Source organism: Balearica regulorum, chromosome 3 (genome assembly GCF_011004875.1).
Source record: "Balearica regulorum gibbericeps isolate bBalReg1 chromosome 3, bBalReg1.pri, whole genome shotgun sequence".
In the NCBI taxonomy this organism is placed as follows: Eukaryota; Metazoa; Chordata; class Aves; order Gruiformes; family Gruidae; genus Balearica; species Balearica regulorum.
In genome coordinates this window covers 81,616,012-81,636,559 of record NC_046186.1, presented here as the reverse complement: position 1 = coordinate 81,636,559, position 20,548 = coordinate 81,616,012, and the positions used below count along the sequence as shown (strand labels likewise).

The following is a 20,548-nucleotide window of genomic DNA, read 5'->3' as shown; positions in this document are numbered from 1 at the left end:
GATCACATGAAGTTTCTATCCTAACTAATTTTTAGACTTCACAGAACACAGGGAAAAAAAGAAAAGATATTCAGGATTAGAAAGTGCCCCTCAAAGTATGAATATAGGAATGGAGGGAAATTTCCACATCAGGTCCTACACAGTGGGGAAACTCGCACCATTATTTACCGCTGGGACCGACGGGCAAAAGGACCAATGTACAGCCAGTGAATGCTTTTCAGAATTTATTGTAAAAAATAGTATTAAACAATAGGAAAAAAGCCACTCCTTTTTCAACCCACCACATATTGCTTTATATGGAAACAATGGAAAAATGTGACAAAAATGTATTTACCCATTCCTATCCATATATCAGATAATTCCAGCTTCTCAGGACATGCTCATGGGAAAAATATTGGCAGTATCACAGCATATGGAAGTGGAAATAAAAAACATGCAGTATTTTCAATTGCAGTTGGGAGGCCTGTTTCCTGGAGTCTAAAGATCATGTTGTTTTATCTGTTTTCCTTTAGCATAATGTACATTATCAGACTTTCATAACTTCAGACACCGGCAGAAAGCCCTGATTTTTTGCCAATGGTGACATACCCACCTCAAAGATAAATGTGGAAGTCAGAATGTCTGCCTTATTTCTGTTTGCAATTTCCTTTCCATAGGAACACGCACATGATATAGTTCCTGCTAACAGATATTTAAAGCTTGGCCAGCCCTTTTTCACTTGTACCAGTTCAACCCCACTGGAGGTCCTCAGGGCAGCACAAACAATAGAGAACAGACTTCCAACACCACCCCGCGTTTGTTTTGGCCAAAAGCTACTTGTCCTAACACCAAATTATTCATGTTAAACATAGTTGATAGGTCTTCTGCTTTTGTCTACAAACAGAAAGATGTCAGATTCTGCATTAAAGTGTATTACAAAAAATGTAACCCAATACATTCCACAGTTATTTTTTTGTGGATTTTCTAGCTCATGTCAAAACTGTGAAGTACCAGTGTTAATTTGAACAGAGCTCAATTTAAACGGACCCCAAAAGAATGAGCACACAGCAGTATTTATCTGGTGTAATTAGCTTCATTATCAATTGGTAAAAAGTTAATTTCGTTTCAGTTTCATGCTCAAAAGTGGTAATCAGAAAAAACTTAAGTTGCATGGCACCTTTGAGTCCACCTCACTTTCAAGTCAAGGGATGAACTTATATATACATAGGTCCATCATTTTAGGTATGGCATGAGTATAGAACCCAAATACTCAGAAAACAGGGGTCAGCAGAAACCTATGGATAATGCTAAATAACAGTACCTAACCGTTTTTTTCCACTGCTGTGCTTGCTGAAAACTGATAACAGCATCCACAACAGTTTGAGGTGACTCACACAACTGACAGTCACTGGTGTAGGGTGCAGTGGAAATTTTGGTCATTCTGAAAGAAGATACAATGGAGCAATACAGGAAATTCCATACTGAGAGGACAAAGTCAAACATTTGTTCTCTTGCACATCATAAAAAGTATTTTTGGTTACAAATTACCACTGCAAACAAACTTCTCATAGATAAAACTAAAAACGTCTCTACCTAAAAAGCTTTCAGAAGGATCAAAACCCCACAAACCAAAACTAAGAAGTTTTCTCTAAGTCCTCTTCCCTTCTGAGTTGTGACAGTCTTCTTATTTTAAGAAAGACCCTCCTCTTGGTCAATCAATTCCGTTTTGGTGGAGAACACATCAGCCAGCATGTGCTTTGGGATTTCAGATCCCCGTACTTTTAATGTATAGCAGGCATTTTCTACTTTTGCCAGACTCTGTTTCAAGGTATACAGCTTCTTAGATACTTCGTACGGTCCAGTGTTGCCAATGAAAGTAAAACCATCATAAATCTGACGTAAGAACTGGCTCAGTTCAAAAGGCGTGTCTATGTCACCATTTCCAACACTGCTGATGCACAGCCGCATCAGCTCTCCAGTTAGATCAGCCACTCCCAGCAGGTAATCCACTGGTGTTACCTTCAGGCTCCAAGTGTGGGGTTGCTTATCATGGGAATTGGAGGTCTGAGGACAGAACAGAACAAAGTCCAGTACAGAGAACTATGAAAAAGCAGTCTATAGTGGTTCAAATACACACTAACTTACCCAACATAACTGGTAATTAAAAACATTCCAGAAAATTAAATTGCACAGCACTTCCACACAGTCTGATTTCAGAAGTACTAATCTCCTTCCAGCATACCAGAGGGTATGAAAGCATCATTTCCACTTGAGATGTGACTTCCATTCTAGCAAGCATGATAAACATACCCTGCTTCTACCATCTCTATGTGCAAACAGAATTATCATGTCTTTGTACCAACATTTACTTGCAGTTGCTTTTTTTTGGCTGACAGATCTCTGCCTAATAGATTTAAATTTTCCCTAAATGATCTGTCCAAAGCTACCAAAGCAATCAAGAACCCCAAAGAGTCTGCATTACGAAAACAAATCACATAATTTTGTAATAGTATCTTGAATTTCAAAATATATTTTCTATAAGAAACTGATAGTTCTCAGATCTGTTTTATATCAACTGAACTCTTTAAAATAGCTTAAAAAGATACTTCATGAAGAAAACTCTTCACAAAGTTACAGGTTTGCTCCTGTATCCAAACTTCCAACACTTTTTCTTGCCAAAATATTGGTAACTTGGGAGACAAGGCAGGTTTCTTTCTGTTCCCTTGTTCCCATAACATGCTATCTACCCAAATTCACAACTGTGGTCATAGGCGTGTACGCAGGGGTTAACAACTTTGCAATTTGTTAAAACAAGTGTGCCACAACGGGTTTGCTTCTGGTAAGAACAAATGAACTTAAGCTAAAAACTTGGCTTCTTTGCAAATATCTTACCAAAAGAATGAAGAAAAAATAAGAAGTGCTTTACAGCAGAATCTCTTCAACAGAAGCAGAACCAGGAATTATTCTAAAACAGTAGTGCTGTGCATTACTAGATACTGCACATGTGCTGCATGTGCATCTCTGAACATCACTACAAAACTGCCTTTTGCCCCCTGTAAACAATCGAACTGCACCCAGTTTACTGTGGTCGGTAGTAGTAGTTTGTCCCTATGCAAAAAGTTCTATTTAGGGCAGGGTAGGAGTATAGGCAAGTCAGGAAACAGTAGACGTGGTATTAGGGCTAAGGTATGATGGGACACAAGCTTGTCCTCTGAGGGAAGGCATCAAGATCAACTTTCCTGAAAGTTACAAATGACCAAGCCAAGACATATGTCGTGCTTTTTAACAGAAGCTGAATAAAGCTGTGACTAGTTCAGTAAGATTTCATTCATGGAGTTCATCCTGCCTTGGATTCGTCTCCCCTAACTTTTGCTACATCACTATACACCAATAGGACTTACAGGCAGTCCCAGCCATTAAAAATCCCTCCTCTACATTTGTTTGCTAGTATTTCACTATCCTGGATCTTTCCCCCTACCAGAAGTTCAGTTTGCTCTGAATAAAAAGGATGTGAAATTTATAAACTTGTATCCCATGGATTTAGTTTACTACTTGTCAGAATAAGAAGTATGTTTTGAACAAGTGAGTCAAAGCCCACATGTATATCTAACACCATTCCACTAACTGGCCTTATTTAATCAGATGCCAAAAATGTGACTAAGCCTACTTATTGCATTTCCAACCTAGAAAGATGTTTGTCATAGGAGAAAAGAAAAACTTTTACCATGTTTATTGTTTCTTCTCTGTTTTCCACTGTAAATATTAGTTGTTTGTTGATCTCTTCAACGCTAATCAAAGATCGTGTTTTGATAAAATACTGAAATGAGACTGCCTCAACATATTCTTGAAGTCCTGAAAAAATTGCAGAAGAAATAAGCTAATGATTCAAACTTCCAGCAATGATCCATGCTCACAATTATTTAATTTTTTAAAGAAATCTTTCAAGTGAGACTATTTTAAGGTTACCAGCAAAAACTGAAAACTAAGATAATCCAGAAATAGCATTGAAACATCATTTAACATAGCATGCTTCCGAAGTACGAAAACGAGACCAAGAACACAGCAGATAAACATTTTCAAGTTTTTACTCCAACTGCATTTTTCATTCAGAACCTTCCATAGTATCAGTATAAAGCATGATGTTACTCTCAGAAACACACTGAAGAGCAGCTCCCTGTAATGTCCCTCAGGGGTTTGTACTGGGACCAGTACTGTTTGATATCTTCATCAACACCACAAACAGCGGGATCAAGTGCACCCTCAGCATTTGCAGACGACACCAAGCTGAGTGGTGTGGTTGACACGCCTGAGGGACAGGATGTCATCCAGAGGGATCTCGACAAGCTTGAGAAGTGGGCCCATGCGAACCTTGTGAGGTTCAAAAAGGCCAAGTGCAACGTCCTACACATGGGTTGCAGCAACTCCCAGTATCAGTACAGGCTGGGGGATGCAGGGATTGAGAGCAGCCCTGTGAAGGACTTGGGGTACTGGTGGATGAAAAACTGGACATGAGCCAGCAACGTGTGCTTGCAGCCCAGAAATCCAACCATGTCCTGGTCTGCATCAAAAGAGGTGTGACCAGCAGGTCAAGGGAGGTGATTCTGCTCCTCTACTCTGCTCTTGTGAGACCCCACCTGGAGTACTGCATCCAGCTCTGAGGGCCCCAGTACAAGAAAGACGTGGACCTGTTGGAGTGAGTCCAGAGAAGGGCCATGAAGATAACTGGAGGGCTGGAGCACCTCTCCTACAAAGACAGGCTGAGAGAGTTGCGGTGGTTCAGCCTGGAGAAGAGAAGGCTCTGGGGAGACCTTACTGCAGCCTTTCAATACTTAAAGAGGGCTTATAAGGAAGATGGGGACAGACTTTTTAGTAGGGCCTGTAGCAATAGGACGAGGGATAATGGTTTAAATAAAAGAGGATGGATTTAGATTAGATACAAGGAAAAAATTTTTCACTGTGAGGGTGGTGAGACACTGGAACAAGTTGCCCAGAGAAGTGGTAGATGTCCCATCACTGGAAACATTCGAAGATCAGGCTGGACAGGGCTCTGAGCAACCTGATCTAGTTGAAGATGTCCCTGCTCATGGCAGGGGAGTTGGACTAGATGATCTTTAAAGGTCCCTTCCAACCCAAACCATTCTATGATTCTATTATAATGTAGTTTTTAAATATGGTATTTGTATGATAGAGAGTGCAGATTACTATTTCATAAGTTCACAAAGATACAGGACACAATGCAGAGAAAAAGACTGCAGATAAATCAAAAGCAAGGCAGGCTGCTCACCTACAAAAAAAAAAAAAAGAAAAGAAAAAGTTTCCTTCGTTTCATCTTATCAGCAACAGTAGACATTCATTTAAAACTGAATTTCCCACTTCTCTATTTTGTGGAAATTAGCAAGAGTCTCCCTAAAACATGCAGGTTAGGTGAAATTCACATTCAGGACAAAGCATCTGTTGTTACAAATCACTCCAGATAAAAAATAAAAAAATGAGCAGACAGAGCTGTGATGTCCAACAAGAGGAATATACTTGGACAACAGTTCTGTCCAAAAGAACTTATACTCTAAAAAATGTGAGAGGCTTTGCAGTTGATGATTTTTCACTTTCCCTGGAAGAACCTAGAAATAAGGCATGAACCAGAAATGATGAGAGTAGTAAAATGCAACAAGCCGAAGGTATCAAGTTTCAAATAAGTAACTTTCAGGCTGAAGAAAATCAGTGTGACAAAGTTTGTTGGCACACTTGGTGATGTGAGAACATCAGAGAAACAGAGAAAGTAACGAAACAGAAACAAAGAAATGAACAGAATTAGATCTGATAAATATTAGCTTATTCACTGCAAATTCCATTAATTTTCCAGTATAATCAGGAAACTTTGTTTCCATTTCTGGCATTTTACCTCTCACCCACAACAGCAAAGAGATGAACTTTAATTCTTCAGTTACATCCTGTTCCTGTGTTGTTATGTTTTCTCACCATCTTGCAGAAACCTGATTGCTTCCTTCATGGATAGCCTTCCTTTCAAGTTTTAGGTGTATTCAAGTTTTTTCCTGGGTGAGACGTTTACAATTCATGATACCTTCCACATGCAGTAAAAAGCTTTTCCTTTGTATCACCAACCTACGATTAAATATGCCACCTATTTTTATTAGTTTTTAAACTTCCTTAAGAAGAAAAAAAAACCCCTACTTCTACTGGTCCTGATGTGCAAAATAGTTCTTTACCTTGGCAGTATTTCAGAAATACATCAGTGTTTATAAATATAAAGGTAGCTAAGCACAGCTCAAGCATGAGATGTTCTTTCCAAATTACAAGTGAAAAACTTAAGAACAAAAAAACAGGTAACACAGAAATCATTACCTCGATAGTTCCTTTAATTTGTGTTCTAATCCAAATACCAAAAAAAACCCCAATATTACTTAAATAATGAGTAATCTAAATCTGGCCTGCTTGGACGAATCTCACTCATCTCCATAGTATTTCTTATAGCATCATGTCTGGTGGTCCTACTTACTGCAGTTAAAAACCCGGGATTCTAGCACAATTAAAGTGTTTCCTTTTCGTCCGCACAGACTTAACTGACTTTGTCCAATCCAGCAACACAGTTTGTTGCAATATGATTACACACCTAAAGCGACTCTAAATGGCGGAAGGCAGGAGACAGAAATAAGCTCCATTATATCATTCTCTCAGAACACAAATAGTGCCTGCACAAGATAAATTATGCGTTAGACTGCGTCAATGCTGAACTTTTACACAGAATGTCCCGCATCATCAGAAGCAGTCACAGAGCAATAGTTTTGACAAGGTGCTGACATTTACAGCCTTGTCATCTAATCCTATTGAGAGCAAGTGCAGACATGATAAAGAGCTAATGAGCTCCTCTGCGCACACCGCTCCACTCACCACTGCTGCTGCTAGCACAGGCGCACAGCAAACAGAAAGGTCAGCCAACAATGCTCTGGGTGCATCTATCATCACTCTACAACACACTACTGAAGAAGCCCAAGAAGAAAGAGGGGCTCCTCATTCCAGATTTTTGCCTACATGCTATCAGCTGTGAAGGTAATACCACACCTCTACTTGCTTCTAGCAGAATCTAATGACCTCATTGTAAAAACATCAACACGTAGTTACAACTATCACTCCAAGAGGTTTTCTTAGTCAAGCTGCCCTACAGAAAATAGTTTTAACACCTCAAAAGCCTTGCAGTTCTCTCACACACCCTTATTGTTAAGGGACAAAAAAATGAGTAACTCTTCAAATAGCTAGAGATATAATTTAACAAAGTTATGTTAAAAAGGTACTCCATTCAATCCCACACAATGCCAACCTATCAAGCAACTCTTAGTTTCCCTCTGCATTACACAAGTTTTGTGTTTATGCAGAGCAGATTTAGAACATGCTTAGAATAATTCCATAAATCCTAGCATGTTGCAGAGCACCCTCTTTCTTGTCTTTAAGGCTCGTACAGGTCTTTCCTGCATACTAGTGATATTTTCCTTGGTATTTTAGAATTAAATATCTACACATAAATACCCAAACACACATATATACATCTATAAAATCCTGAAAAATTTCTTCCTCTCCTTCATAAGTCATACAATCTTTTTCAGTCCTTTTCTTGCACAGTGTCTCACAACAGTTTTAAAGAAACAGTACACATTTCCTCACAGGATATATAAGGTATACACTGCAAAGTGGGGCAAAGGAGCAGGAATTCTATATTACAAATAGTAAAGCTTTAAAAATATCAACAAAGCAGAACATTCTAACATAACAAATGAAGAGCTCCACATTAAAAAAAGACTTCATTATTTCAGTATCTCTTTGTTTGCTTGTTTAATCATCCCCTGGGACAATGTGTACTGTTAAGAAACGTGTAGAAAACAGTCATCAGTTTTTGTTGTTGTTCAATTAGTGCTATACTCAGTGTTTGAGCTCATGCAAGTGTCCTTTGGGGAAACGTCCTGCGTGCCATTAGCACTATTCTTAATGAGGGAAAGCATGAAACTCCTTTAGTGCTCTGCCAGAATTGTTTTATCTTCAAGTCAAAAGAACAACTGCTTGGAGTAACCCCAAAAAAAGCAGTTAACAATTACAAGTGGCAAACAATATTCCCAAGCATTATACTCATAGCATTCTTCTATTTATAGGCTAACAGTTATTATACTGAATAAAATATGTATTAGGCAGCTTTATTATGCAGACAGTCATGACTCCCCAGTTAAGGCTGCTACGATGGTTACCATTATAAGCCCATTTTTGATCCCTTTTACTCTTTCTGTGAGAGGTAGGGTGGGGAACAGGAGGATGTTTCATGTTTGGTTTCAAGACAAAGGAGAATATTTTTAGGAAGTTTGAGGTTAATTGGACATGCTGCTTTTGAGATATGGGACACAGGCATTTCTTTATTCTTTTCTGAAGAAAAAAGCAGTTTAATGGCAATGTTTTTGTTCATAAAAAGCTTTTTAACTCGTTCTCCAGAATTTCTTTAAAATACTAAAATCAGAATTGAAAAGTAGGTGAAAGGAAGGTCAAGACTTACAGCTCTAGGAAATACAAAAGATAAAAGATTTAGCACTTTTTCCAGCTACATTTAATTTCAAAAAGGCACACCAGCTTTTTCCACTACAACAGCAATTAAAGAACACTAAACTTAAAAACAAAACTAAAAGCAATATGCTTAACTTTTATTACTGTTTCCCTCCTAATTACAGCTCTTCATAACAGTGAGGGGCAAGGGGAATAAAGCATTCCCTCTCACAGTTGCTCTTTATCTAACCGTCCCCTTGTTCTTCATGTCTCTAGGTTTTCTATCTCAGCTTCATAACCTTGACATCAAGCATCTTCACATCTCTGACACCTCCTCGATCCTAGCTTCAGCACTATTAAGATCTCCAAGTCTTTAAGCCTGCATATTCCCTTTTTTGCCATCCCAACGACTAACTGGAAAACAGAGGATTTAATGGACAAGGTAAGAGTAAAGCTCTGGCTAAAAGTTTGCATTTCATACTTGCCATATACATGAGCTCATTTAAGCAACGCCTAAAAGCATTCCCTGTCTTCTCAGTGACATACACGTATATTCCAACATGTTCCCTTACAAAACATGCACAATGGACACCAGCTGGCACAAACTCCCCTCACAGAGGAGCATCACATAGAAGAGCTAGAATTTAAGTAGATGCTGTGGATGACCTATAGAAATGGAATGAAGGCAACTTATTTCAGCTGGATTTTATATACAGCCTTCTTAATGAGGCAAGAACTACCTAATTACTGAAACAATGGGATGGTCTCAGAGCCAGGCAGTATTATACAATTGATGAGATTCCACAGACTTGCCACTCACTCATGTCACCTGAAGAGAGGAAAAAGGTAAAAGTACAGCCATTCCCAGTTCTAACTCCAGAAATGCAATGGAGAGCTGAGTATTTCTATCTTTTAGTTCTGTCCACAAAACTGCAAAGTTCAGGCATTTGTTTGAGAGACTGCACACCTGATTGCTGAAAAGATGGACAGAAGAGTCTACTTCTCCTCCCCATTATTATTTAGTGTACTAATACCTCTTTGCCTTTCTTTTTACCTAGAGAGGTCAATAAGATTCATTCTCTTAAGTTGTCTTAAGACTGTAACAAGAAAATTCTTTAATTCTACAACAACCTCACTCCAAGTCCCTTGCAAGTATATATAACTGTGTGCAGTTCTGGGCCCCACAAAGCTGGTGAAAGGGCTGAAGGCATGTCCTCTGAGAAGCAGCTAAGGACTTGGGCTTGTCTAGTTTGGAGAAGAGGAAGCTGAGGGGTGACCTCATTGCTCTCTACAGCTTCCTGAGGGGGGGACAGGGAGAGGGAGGTGCTGAGCTCTTCTCCCAGGGATCCAGTGATAGGACATGTGGGAATGGTCCAAAGCTGCACCAGGGAGGTTTAGACCAGACATTAGGAAGCATTTCTTTACCGAAAGGGTGGTCAAACACTAGAACAGGCTTCCTAGAGAGGCAGTCGGTGCCCCAAGCCTGTCAGTGTTTAAGAAGCATTTGGACAATGACCTCATTAACATGCTGTAATTTTTGGTCAGCCCTGAAGTGGTCAGGCAGTTGGACTAGATGATCATTGCAGGTCCCTTCCAACTGAAATAGTCTATTCTACTCTAAAAGTTTTGTAGCTGTGGAGGCATTGAGTCATCATACATATGCAGGAGGCCTCTAATTTCCTCTGCTAGAGGCCTGCTCGACAGTGGACACATACATCTCAGTCATTTTAAGAGGCTGAGATTTAAAACACTGGGGAAAAATTTTAGAAATGCTGAATTGTTTCTGACAGCATATTTTGTTTTCTAAAGTTTATTCAAGTCCATTTTGATATTAACAGATATCTTTATGCAAGGCAGAAATCAATTACACAGGAGAATCTGTGTAGCTGACTGTTTATAAATATTTACTAAATACACAAAGCAAACCTGAACAAAAATTTTTTCATTAATTTCTTTATTCTCAGGTTTCTATGGCCAGCTTAAGTTTACATATCTTTCGTAGAAAAAAAAAACACCTAACTTTTCAGGTTGGAAAAGATGTATTTTAAAAAAAAAACAAAACCAGTAATTTTTTTTTTTTTTTTTTTTTACTCAGCAGAGAGAATCTGGAAGTAGAAACCTAGCATCAGGTTTGCTCACTTACTGTAAGACAAGGGCACACACAGAAGTTATCGCACGTTAAGTTTCCATATGTCAGCTGTGTAGGTGTACTCTATTACGTCTGAGATGAATGCATGTTAATTCTAGGCAGGCTTCCCCTCAGCCAAAATAGAAGTAAGTATGCCTCTGAATTTAACCACACAAAGCCACACAGTAAGAAAACAAAGACAATTCAGATGAAGCAGTTGATGCAGGGTAATTGGTTACCCTATAACAATTTTGCTCACATGGCAAGGCTGATAACTTGTATCATGAGGTCTTACAAAGATCCATGAGGTAGCAGACCTCAAATGCTGTTGTTCTATAGATAGCACTATATGACTAACATGGACTACAAACTTTAGGGGTTATTCAGACATAGTTTACAAGTCTCAACAAAGGTTTCAAAAATTTTTGTTCATAAAACCGAACACCAGGATTTTCAGCTTTATAAGCAGTACTTAAAATGAAAATCCAAACTCATTTTCCACAATTCAAGATACTCATACTTGGACTAGTATTGTTCACAGTTTGAGGTCATCTGTAGTGTCAGAGTTTTGAATTATCTCTTTCTTTTCATTGCCTGATTAGAGTACTAAGCTATATATAGCAGCAAGATGCACAGATTGTAAGCAGCTCTTCTAATAATAACTACTTACATTTAATTTGAACAACCCAATGTACCATAGGCAAGAGGACTGTGGAATTGAAGCAGAGCCATTGAAGACTAGCATGGCAAGCTCCCTCTGGTTCAGAAGTGCCAAACTGAGCTTTCACTTAAGGGCTGTCTGGCTCTCAACAAACTTAAGTTTGTGTAAGACATAAGTACAAGTTAACCTGTGCATCGTTCGTCTTGTAAATTACATAGATGTATTTGCTGCTAGTTTATCAAATCAATCCTATGGGCGTTTTTAAACAAGTAAATAATTCAGGGAAAATCTTCAGCTCTCCTCAACTGAAGAAGTCTTGCCTGAACAAGGAAAGATAGACAGGATTCCAATATGTTTAAAACAAGATTGATAAACACAAGACACTTTTATACTGTGACAAAGCTCTCAAAGAAGCAGCTACATATTTTACTCACGTGTTACCACAAACAACGCATAACAATTTTAGATAAGATTCAGATTGTCAGCTAGGATTCAGCAAAGAAATATGATTTGACAGCAAGAGTCATGAAAGCACTAGGACTCTGTATCTCAAGGATGTTAGTAAAGACTGCTATTTATGGAGATGAACGGAAAAGCAGTGATTGAAACAGATATAAACTGATTTAATACTTGTAACAGAAACACATTCAGAGTCTTTAGAAGAAAGAAAATGCTAATCTAAGAATTTTAATTCATGAACTTTATCAACTCAGAATGGGATAATTTCACACTATAGTCGCTCCCACTTTCCTCCCAGAAATGATAGCCCTTCAGGTGGGGTAAATGACTGTGCTGCACATAGCCCTCTCAGAGAAGACCAGCCAGTACATTCATTAAAACTATTGCCAACTTCAGTTTAGGTCAGGGTCCAAATTTTTCCAGTTGTTGTCTCCCATTTAAACCTTTGTTTAATGCAATGATAAGACGACTGTAGGGCAACAGCCTCTCCAGTATCAGAGGCTAACAGCAAAGATTAATCTGAGTCCTAATTCGTAACTAAAGAAATGTGCCAAATTCAGACTTGCAGCATGAAGAGGAACCACTGCTACATAAAAAGAAATGGATCTGAGTGCAAAATAGCATACTTTCCCTATTTTAAAATAATTTACCTGGAGATATAGCCCTGTGGAACTGATACATGTCTTCTCCAATCAGTTCTTGTGCAACCTGCTTAATCTTCCGTCGGACAGCATCTAGCTTGACTTCAGATTCATTTAGTATTTCTTCCCCATTGGGAGCACTGCCATCATAAAACAGAAACTGAAAGAGCAGCTTTCAATACATGAGCAAACAGTTAAAAAATATTATACATCTTCTTTTACTAACCAATACATTTTCAACAGCTTCAGGAAAAAGCAAAGCTGATATCAGAATGAAAAACAGTTTAACTTTCATTCATACCTAATGCAGACTCTGAAATTCTGTAGATTCTTACCCTGAAAATAATCAAACTTAGTTCCGGTAGCATGATGTTTATTCCAGACTAGAGTTTTAATTATTGCTTAAGTGAGAACAACGAGAAACACGTGCAAAAGCTTCAAAAAAGTATTCTGGAAAACTAGCAGTATTCGCAGAAGTCCTTCAACCTCTTAAAAAAAAAAAAAAATCCATATTTTGCAATACATTACAGTGTTGCAAAATACAATACATGATCTACTTCTACATGTGATTTTGGGGGTTTTTTTGAAGTAATTATGGACTATGCTATTCAGGAACAGTTGAAATATCTGATTCACAACCACAATATATACTTAGCATTTAAAGTTTAGTTTATCTAATTTCCTTTACACTTCCCCCTCCCCACTCCCAAATAATCTATATGATGTATTAGTTTACAGTCTATTTAAGGAACTTCTGGTAGATTGGTCTTGAGAAAACATTTAAAAGCAAACAGATTTCTGAAAGTAAAGCCACAATAATAGCTAAAAGCAAAGGAAAGGGAAATAAAATACAGCATGGAAAGCTTCTGCTCTCACAAAAACGGGAATTTCTTCCAAAACAGGAATCTAAAATTCAGAGTAAAGAGGAGTTTTTTGTTGTTCTTTCCTTTACCAGTTCCCAGCTATCTAGCCCTTGCAGTGGGAATAGCTATTTACAGTCAAGGCTGTAGCGGTTACTAGAATTATCACAATGCCTCTTCAACAGAAAAAGACCAAGTTAAAAAGAGGGTGACTTCATAATCCCTATTTATAACTGTTACTACTATGGTAACTATAAATAGTTACTACTACAGCAGACACGTATTGATAGGTAACAAAAAATAAATTTGAGAAAAGGAACAAGGAGAGCTGTTATAACTATGGCACATTAAGATCAACGTTTGACACGTACAGTAAACATTTTATACAACAGGCTATGCAAAGCTTCAAATTTTCCTGTTACTCTTCTAGTTTGTCTGTGGCTTCCAAAGATTGCTTGAAGGCTCATGAGAACACAAAACATGTAGAAACTCCAAACTTCACACAAAAGCCTCTTAGGTTGCAGTATGTATTGAAGTAAACAGAACCCAGGTCACCATGACCGAGGGTGGGGCTGCAAAAACCAAAATGGGGAAGTAACTGCAGAGGCAACTAACCTGAAGGAAGCGTGCATGCTCTTCTCTCCCAGCTTGCTGAAAGCTGGAAAGCTCTCATCTGCTGTTATGCTCTACTACTCTGATCCTGGTTAATAAGCCAATAAAATCAACTGAGAAACCTGAACCAGCATCTTTCAATTCTCTAACTGGAGTGCACATTCATTAGCTCACATCCACCCTAAAGAACGTTTATGGGAAGTTAATTAAATTCCTCTCAACAGAACATTGCAGCTATTAATCACAAATGCAGAGAACACTGCAAGGCAGCTTCTAGGTTTCTATGAACACTTTCATGCTCAATATGACTCACCTGGTAAACCTGTGGAGCAGAAATATTGTTCTTTTGCTTTCAATAGTTATATCACGACTGAGCTTCACAAGCCGTTCATATTTATCATGCCTGGTGTCCAGCTCCAGCTGAAACGCTGCAGAGTCAATCATTGCAGTGACAAGCATGGTTATCACATATGTAGAGCACAGGGGAAGAGCAGAGAGCCTGTGCTACAGTAACTGCTTGTGGTCCTCGGCCCCACCGGCCTTTTTGCCAGGGTGCCTTTTCCCGAGGTGGGCAGCACAGCTAGCTGCCCCTGCATGGGGCATGGCTGCGGAGGCCACCACTGCCCACCACCTGCCAGAGCTGCAAAATTCATCCTTGATACTACTTTTGTTTAATAAGTCGGGTTTAGCTATACATCAACCCTGATGATGCTTTAAGGCAGCCCAAACAATTTTAAGGTAAAACATTTGTTTTAACTAGTAAAATCTATTCTGAAATACTGCTCTTCAGGAAACTGACTTAAAATTTCACCCAATTCAGCAAGAGAAATTAAAAAATGAAATCCTACAGTCATTAGTAAAGACTCACCGGTCTCTAAAACAAAACAAACAAAAAGGCAATGGACTGAGGCACATATACTGTTAAAAATGCACCAATTAGTAAAAATAAAGGTTGCATTTCGTATCTCAACTAGACTTGGCCAAAAGCCAGGTACTTTACTACCCCTAAGAACTAGAAGTACTAAAGCAAAGTGAGATCAATTACTTAAAATAAGATTTCTGAGTTACCGATCCAAATTCTCCCTACCTACAAAGAACACCAAGAGGACAGGATGTGTATCTGGTTATCACAAACACGAATGTTTCACAGATACCATTAACATTTTATAGACCATTATTCCACCAAACCATTAATAGATACTTACAAGAAATCTAACACACTTCCTGCATGTCTGAGGTGTTAAAGTGTCCCATTTGAGAAGATGGTGAAAATCAGCTAAGAGGTTACATTTTTTAAAGGGTCTGACAGGTGCATATCCTTTAGAAAAATGTAACAGTTTGCTGGCAAGCACAATTTAGATGAAGCTACAAGTGTACGTGTATTTCTCATCGCCTTGATAAAAACTTGGTTCCTCTTATTTTGTCTTGTTCTCCCCAGTCATCTTCTGAAACACTAAGATAAGTCACAAATGCTCCTACTGATGTCTTAAATCTTCCACACGTCTGATTGGTGTGTATCTTCCAAATTCTGAAAGTCAGGTCCACCACTGAACTGTCATCAAGAAGAAATTTTCCCCCAGATCACAGTGACAGGAACTTGAGGGAGGGTACTTTCCTTCGTAGCATGCCATACATGACATTTCCAATGACCGTTTACCAATTGCATCTACCAGGAAATTCACTATTCTGAAGATCTACAACATTAGCAATGCTCTGATCTTTTCTGGACAGTTGTGGCTTTTATACTTCTATGTTAGATTTTAAACCTGTTAGGGACTACTAGTAAGTGTTTTGTGACCTGAAGTAAAACACGGACAAATACGGTAATCTTTAGCCTAAAAGGATGCAAGAAAACCTACTGTACTGTTGCCTAAAATTGCAAAGGATTAGAACTTGGGGGATTGTCCAGGCTAACACATCGAGACCACACAGCTCCTTCCTCCACACATTCCACTTTAATGTCTAATCTACCACTGAAAGCAAAGACTCAGACTATATTGATTCTGGCAGCGCAGAATCAGACCATTAAAAATGAGATTTATTAAATCTTAACCTTACAAACCAAGATACTATCCACTCTCTGTATCACTGAGCTGTCATATTTAAAACGTATTAAGCAAAAAAAGGTGTAACTGGATACTCCTTGGGTTTTTATTAATTATTATTATAGAAGACAATTTTTCATTAATTTTTTAGAAACCTTTGGTGCCAACAGATAACCATGTCAATTCCAGTACAACATTTTTCCAAAGAGATGAAAAAGAGCAAAACGTGTATAATAATTTAATTTTACACATTACGATGTTTAGATTCAGGCAACGTACGTAGAAATAGTGCGCCATTCTGGTTCACCTTATACAACTTGCTCAATTATAAGCTATCTGGAGCACACCTTTTCTTAACACTTGTGCCTGACATGGAGACAAAGACCACCAATGTCTCCATCTGGGGCTAATAAGCACTAGTGCAATACAAAGGGCTGATCTTTGAAAAACTAAATAAACCGTGTCCCTTACATGCTTTCTGAAATTAACTGAACACTGCTGACTGGATCTTATGGGAAAGAAGGGAAATAAGTGTTGCTTTGAATTAATGGCAACCTTATGATAAACTGATACGCTTGAGGGTGAAAAATTGAAGTTGAAAGTACAGTTGCATTACTCAATTCAAGTGCAAGTGTATGTACATTATTTGATATAGAAGTTCAGGGGTCAAAGTTAATCATCTGCCAGATGATTTTCTACACAGAAAAAAAAAAGAAATATCTGTTTTAAAGAAAGCATAAAATGTGATGTTTAAGTGACCATCTATAACAGCCATCCAGCTCTTACTTCTTCATCCTCCTTAGCTTCATAAAAAAATGAGGGGGTGGGGAAAATTTTATGCCAAGAATTAACCTGTTCCCCGTATCACATCTCCTTCCTCCTTCTGTCAAGGTTTCTCATTTCTGAAGCTCAACTTTGCTTTGTTAGGGTTTGTCTAATCAGAAAGTTCAACTAAATTTAGTGGAATTTAAATCTGGTTTTGTGCAAAATCCTATGAAAACAATTTGGTTGGAGGGAAGTTTACACTTGCTTATTTAAAGAAACCGAAATATAAGCTAATTTTAAAAAAGCACTCAAATTAAGTGTCTACATACAGGTTTATATTAGTTAGCTAAACTCCTATTTTTTAAAAAATGCATGTATAAACAGCTACCAACTTGCAAATCAATGCATCCAGATTTACATTAAAGTAGCTTAGTTATCTATGTATCAGAGCTGAGGTCAACAGCTAAGAGCCTTCTCAGTCTCACCAAAGGTAGCCATCTCCTCTCCCCACGGCTCGGATTTTACACCTTTGCAGATTTTAGTTTTCTGCCACCAAAGGGCCAGGTCACCTTTTGTCTGGCTGAACACTTACGCAGTTTGCTTAGCATTGGTTCAGCACAAGTGGGGTGGGGAGAGGGAACAGGAGGTAGGATGAAAAAGTCGTGAGTCAGGAGGAGCTATGTGAAATCCCACTCACAGGACTTTATTGCACAAAAAGCAAAACATCAAGCTGTAAATGTAGGAAGCACAACTCCAACTAGTTTCAAGTTGCTCCCTCAGAGAAAGCTGGTTTATTCCATCACTAAATACTACTTATTTCCTAGCAATTTCTACACTACATGTTTTTATAATCTGGCTTTCCAAATGCTTACTTACACTTAAAAGACGTCATCAAAGCTGAAGATGGATTAACGTTCTCTTTTTCCTCTTTTCTTTGACCATGTGGAAAATTGTCATGTTTTCGTTTTCTGAACCCACCCGATCCTAGTAATACAAGAGAGACACACAAAAATATATTTAAAAATAAAGTTGCTTTGCCAGTGCCTAAGCACCATCATAATGTTGTCTTCAGAGCATTCCTGCCTGTAGCCATATTTTACAGGATAGAACAAAGGTAACTGGATCAACCTTATTACCAACTGACGTCATCTTCACATCATCATACTACTGTTTCCACCACATTCCTAGTAAAGATTAGAAAAAAATCCCACCAATTTCAATGGATGAGTGTGGTAGGATCCCAAGTCTTTTTTCTGGGGATTTTTTTGGGGGTTTTTGTGGGGGGGTGGTGCGTGTAAGATCTTCACACCCTTTTATGTTTCCTTTCTGTAAGAGAATGGCCACATGGGAATCCTTGTGTCAGCAAGGGCCTCAGGATTAGACCTTTTTTCCTCTTTCCTTTTTTTTTTTTTTTAATTATTTTCTATATTCAGTTTGACAGGAGTCATTAAAACTACAAGTTATTCATTACCATAATAATTTATGTCATGGGTCTTGAGTAATCTGAAAAAGCAGCAAGGCATAATTTAAGTAGACTACCATTATCCAGGTATGCAGGTTTATCTCCTGCAGCATAGCATCTTACGCTCTGCCCGTTGACTGGTTTCTTCTCTTTTCACCCCATATAGCTGTTCTCTTCAAGTGGCCTTACATGCCTCTTCCTTAGCCTCCCTTTTCAAACCCTCACCCAGAACTCATCTCTTTTGGATTGTGTTTTGCTACTGATTTACACTTTGTAATGTTTCTTCCTTTTGTCCTTCCTTCACCTAGGACTGACTCATTGTGTCATTCACGTTTTAACCATTGCTCCCTCTTGCTACCTCCTTTTTATGACAGCTGTACACTTTGTGTTCCTAACAGAGGCCAAAATTTGGCAAACTCTTACACACAAGCATACCTTTTTGAGTATGTGGAGTTCTCTCAATTTCCTTAAAAGAAGAACAAAAGGAAGCCACTTAAAAGTTACAGAAGAACATTGGATTTTAAAATGTTTCCGTTTAATTGTTTATTATCCCAAACCAAAACCAGAAGTGGGCGTAGTTACTTTCTAAAAGAGGAAACTGAAAATCATTTTTTCCTTCTTTTCTGTTAGGACATGAGTTCAGGGTTTTGTTTTTCCTGCAGCAGCTGAAAACTTTACAAACACGACTCCTGAAATAGTGCAGAGAATTAAACTCTGTGCAGTATTCCAAAAGTTGGGAACATGATGATGACCTACAAGAAAAACCAGGCCCTCCTGAAGTCAGGGAGGGGCAGGGAGAGAAATAGAGAGAGATGAGGTTCCACTGAATAACCAACAATTTGAAAATCAGAAAACAACAGAGTGCAGTAACAATAACTGAGCCTCAATTAAAAAAAAATAAAAAAACCCAGCTTCCTTGCTGCAGAGCCTACTTTCAGGCTGAAGGGGGAGATCTGTGTGACCACCTGGGCTAAACCAACACAAGGGTTGCAAAGCGAATGCTGCGTTATTGAAAGCCAGTTATCGCTACAAGCACTTTACAGGCCTAGTGCACTTTTGGTTGTAGCAATTGTTTTTTTACCACTAAGGCTGAAGACTTCTAAACTACATTCACAGGCATACGCGTAAAGCCCAACTGAGAAGGTGACAAGGCCTCTGAAGAAACGGTCTGTCTCAGCGTAAAGGCGGAATTTAGCGACACGGTTGAGGGGAACCACTGGTTCACGGCAGAGGCTCGCACCTCCGCCCCCTCCCAGCCGCGGGGCCTGCCCCCCGCTTTCGCCAGCCCCAGCTGCTCACGCCTCGCTCTCCTGCCGGCTCAGGGAGCTGAATCGGCCCCGGGGGGCCCGCACTGCCGCCGACCCCCGCCAGCTGCAGCTGGACCGCCCACCGCCGGCGGCGGCAGGCGGCGCATCGGCCGCACGCCCCGAGAGGCGCCCGCCCATACCCCTGCGCGCCAGGTGGCCGCGGGCGGCCCCGCTCCGGCGGGGAGGAGGCACCGAGCCTCAGGGGGCCGCGGTACTCGCCTCGCTCCGGCGGGGGCCGCAGCCGCGCTGCGCCGCGCCACGCACCGGGGAGGCGCCGGCTCCAACCGCCGCCGGGCCCGGGGGGAGGGGGGGAGGAGAGATACGCGCGCCGCCGCCGTCACCTTCCTTGCCGCTCATCTCGGTGCCGCCGCCGAGCCAGGCCGCGTCCCCACGGCAACCCGCTTCCGCCTCGCGCGCCGCCAGGGCCCCGCCACACCGCCCCCGCCCCGCCCCGCCCCAACGGCGCCTACGGCAGGGCGCCCGAGTGGGTGCCTGACGACAAGGCGCCAAAGGGGCGGAGAGCGCCGGCCCGTCTCCCGGGCGTGGGAGGCGCGGTGCGGAGCTGTGGCGGCGTGGAGGGTGATACCGGGCCTTGCTGCCTGCGAAATCGGGGTAGCGCCGTGGGCCGTGCCGTACTTGCGGGCAGGCGACTCCTTGGGCAGCTAGTCTGCGACCCCGCCGTGGGGCCTCCCTCGCCCGCGGCACGACGGGACATGTAGTGCTGGGGCGGGGGTGGCGGCGCTGTCAGAGCGGGGCCGGGTGGCGGGGCTGAGGCCGGCGGGGAAGCCCCGGTGCTACCTACCCGCCGCCCCCCTGACAGCCGGCGTCTTCCGCCACCGCCCGGCCCGACCAGCTGAGCAGAGCGGGGGGCGGCGTTGATCCTATCGACTTTCCTCAGGCTGGACCCGCAGAAAGTGGTTGTCGTGTCGCCTTCCCCTCAGCCCCGTCCTTTCCCTCTCCCCACTCTGTCTCCTTACTGCCCCTTTCTTCCCTGACATGTCCGGACCGCGGTGCTTGCCTTCCACGCGAGGTGAATGGGACCACATCAACAGCCCAGAGCAGCCAGCACCAAGCGCCGTGTTCCTCCCCTTGGT

General features: G+C 40.7%; 1 protein-coding gene across 1 annotated transcript; it reads right to left on the bottom strand.

Moving 5' to 3' along the window:
* Nucleotides 1-211: 211 nt before the first annotated feature.
* Nucleotides 212-19,896, bottom strand: TSNAX (translin associated factor X). The gene is made up of 6 exons (XM_075748682.1): nucleotides 19,796-19,896; nucleotides 17,562-17,669; nucleotides 14,189-14,303; nucleotides 12,413-12,543; nucleotides 3,704-3,831; nucleotides 212-2,043 (listed from the first exon to the last, which is right to left on the bottom strand). Exons 1-6 carry the CDS (start codon nucleotides 19,809-19,811, stop codon nucleotides 1,669-1,671), a joined length of 873 nt encoding a protein of 290 aa, XP_075604797.1. The 5' UTR covers nucleotides 19,812-19,896; the 3' UTR covers nucleotides 212-1,668.
* Nucleotides 19,897-20,548: the final 652 nt, after the last annotated feature.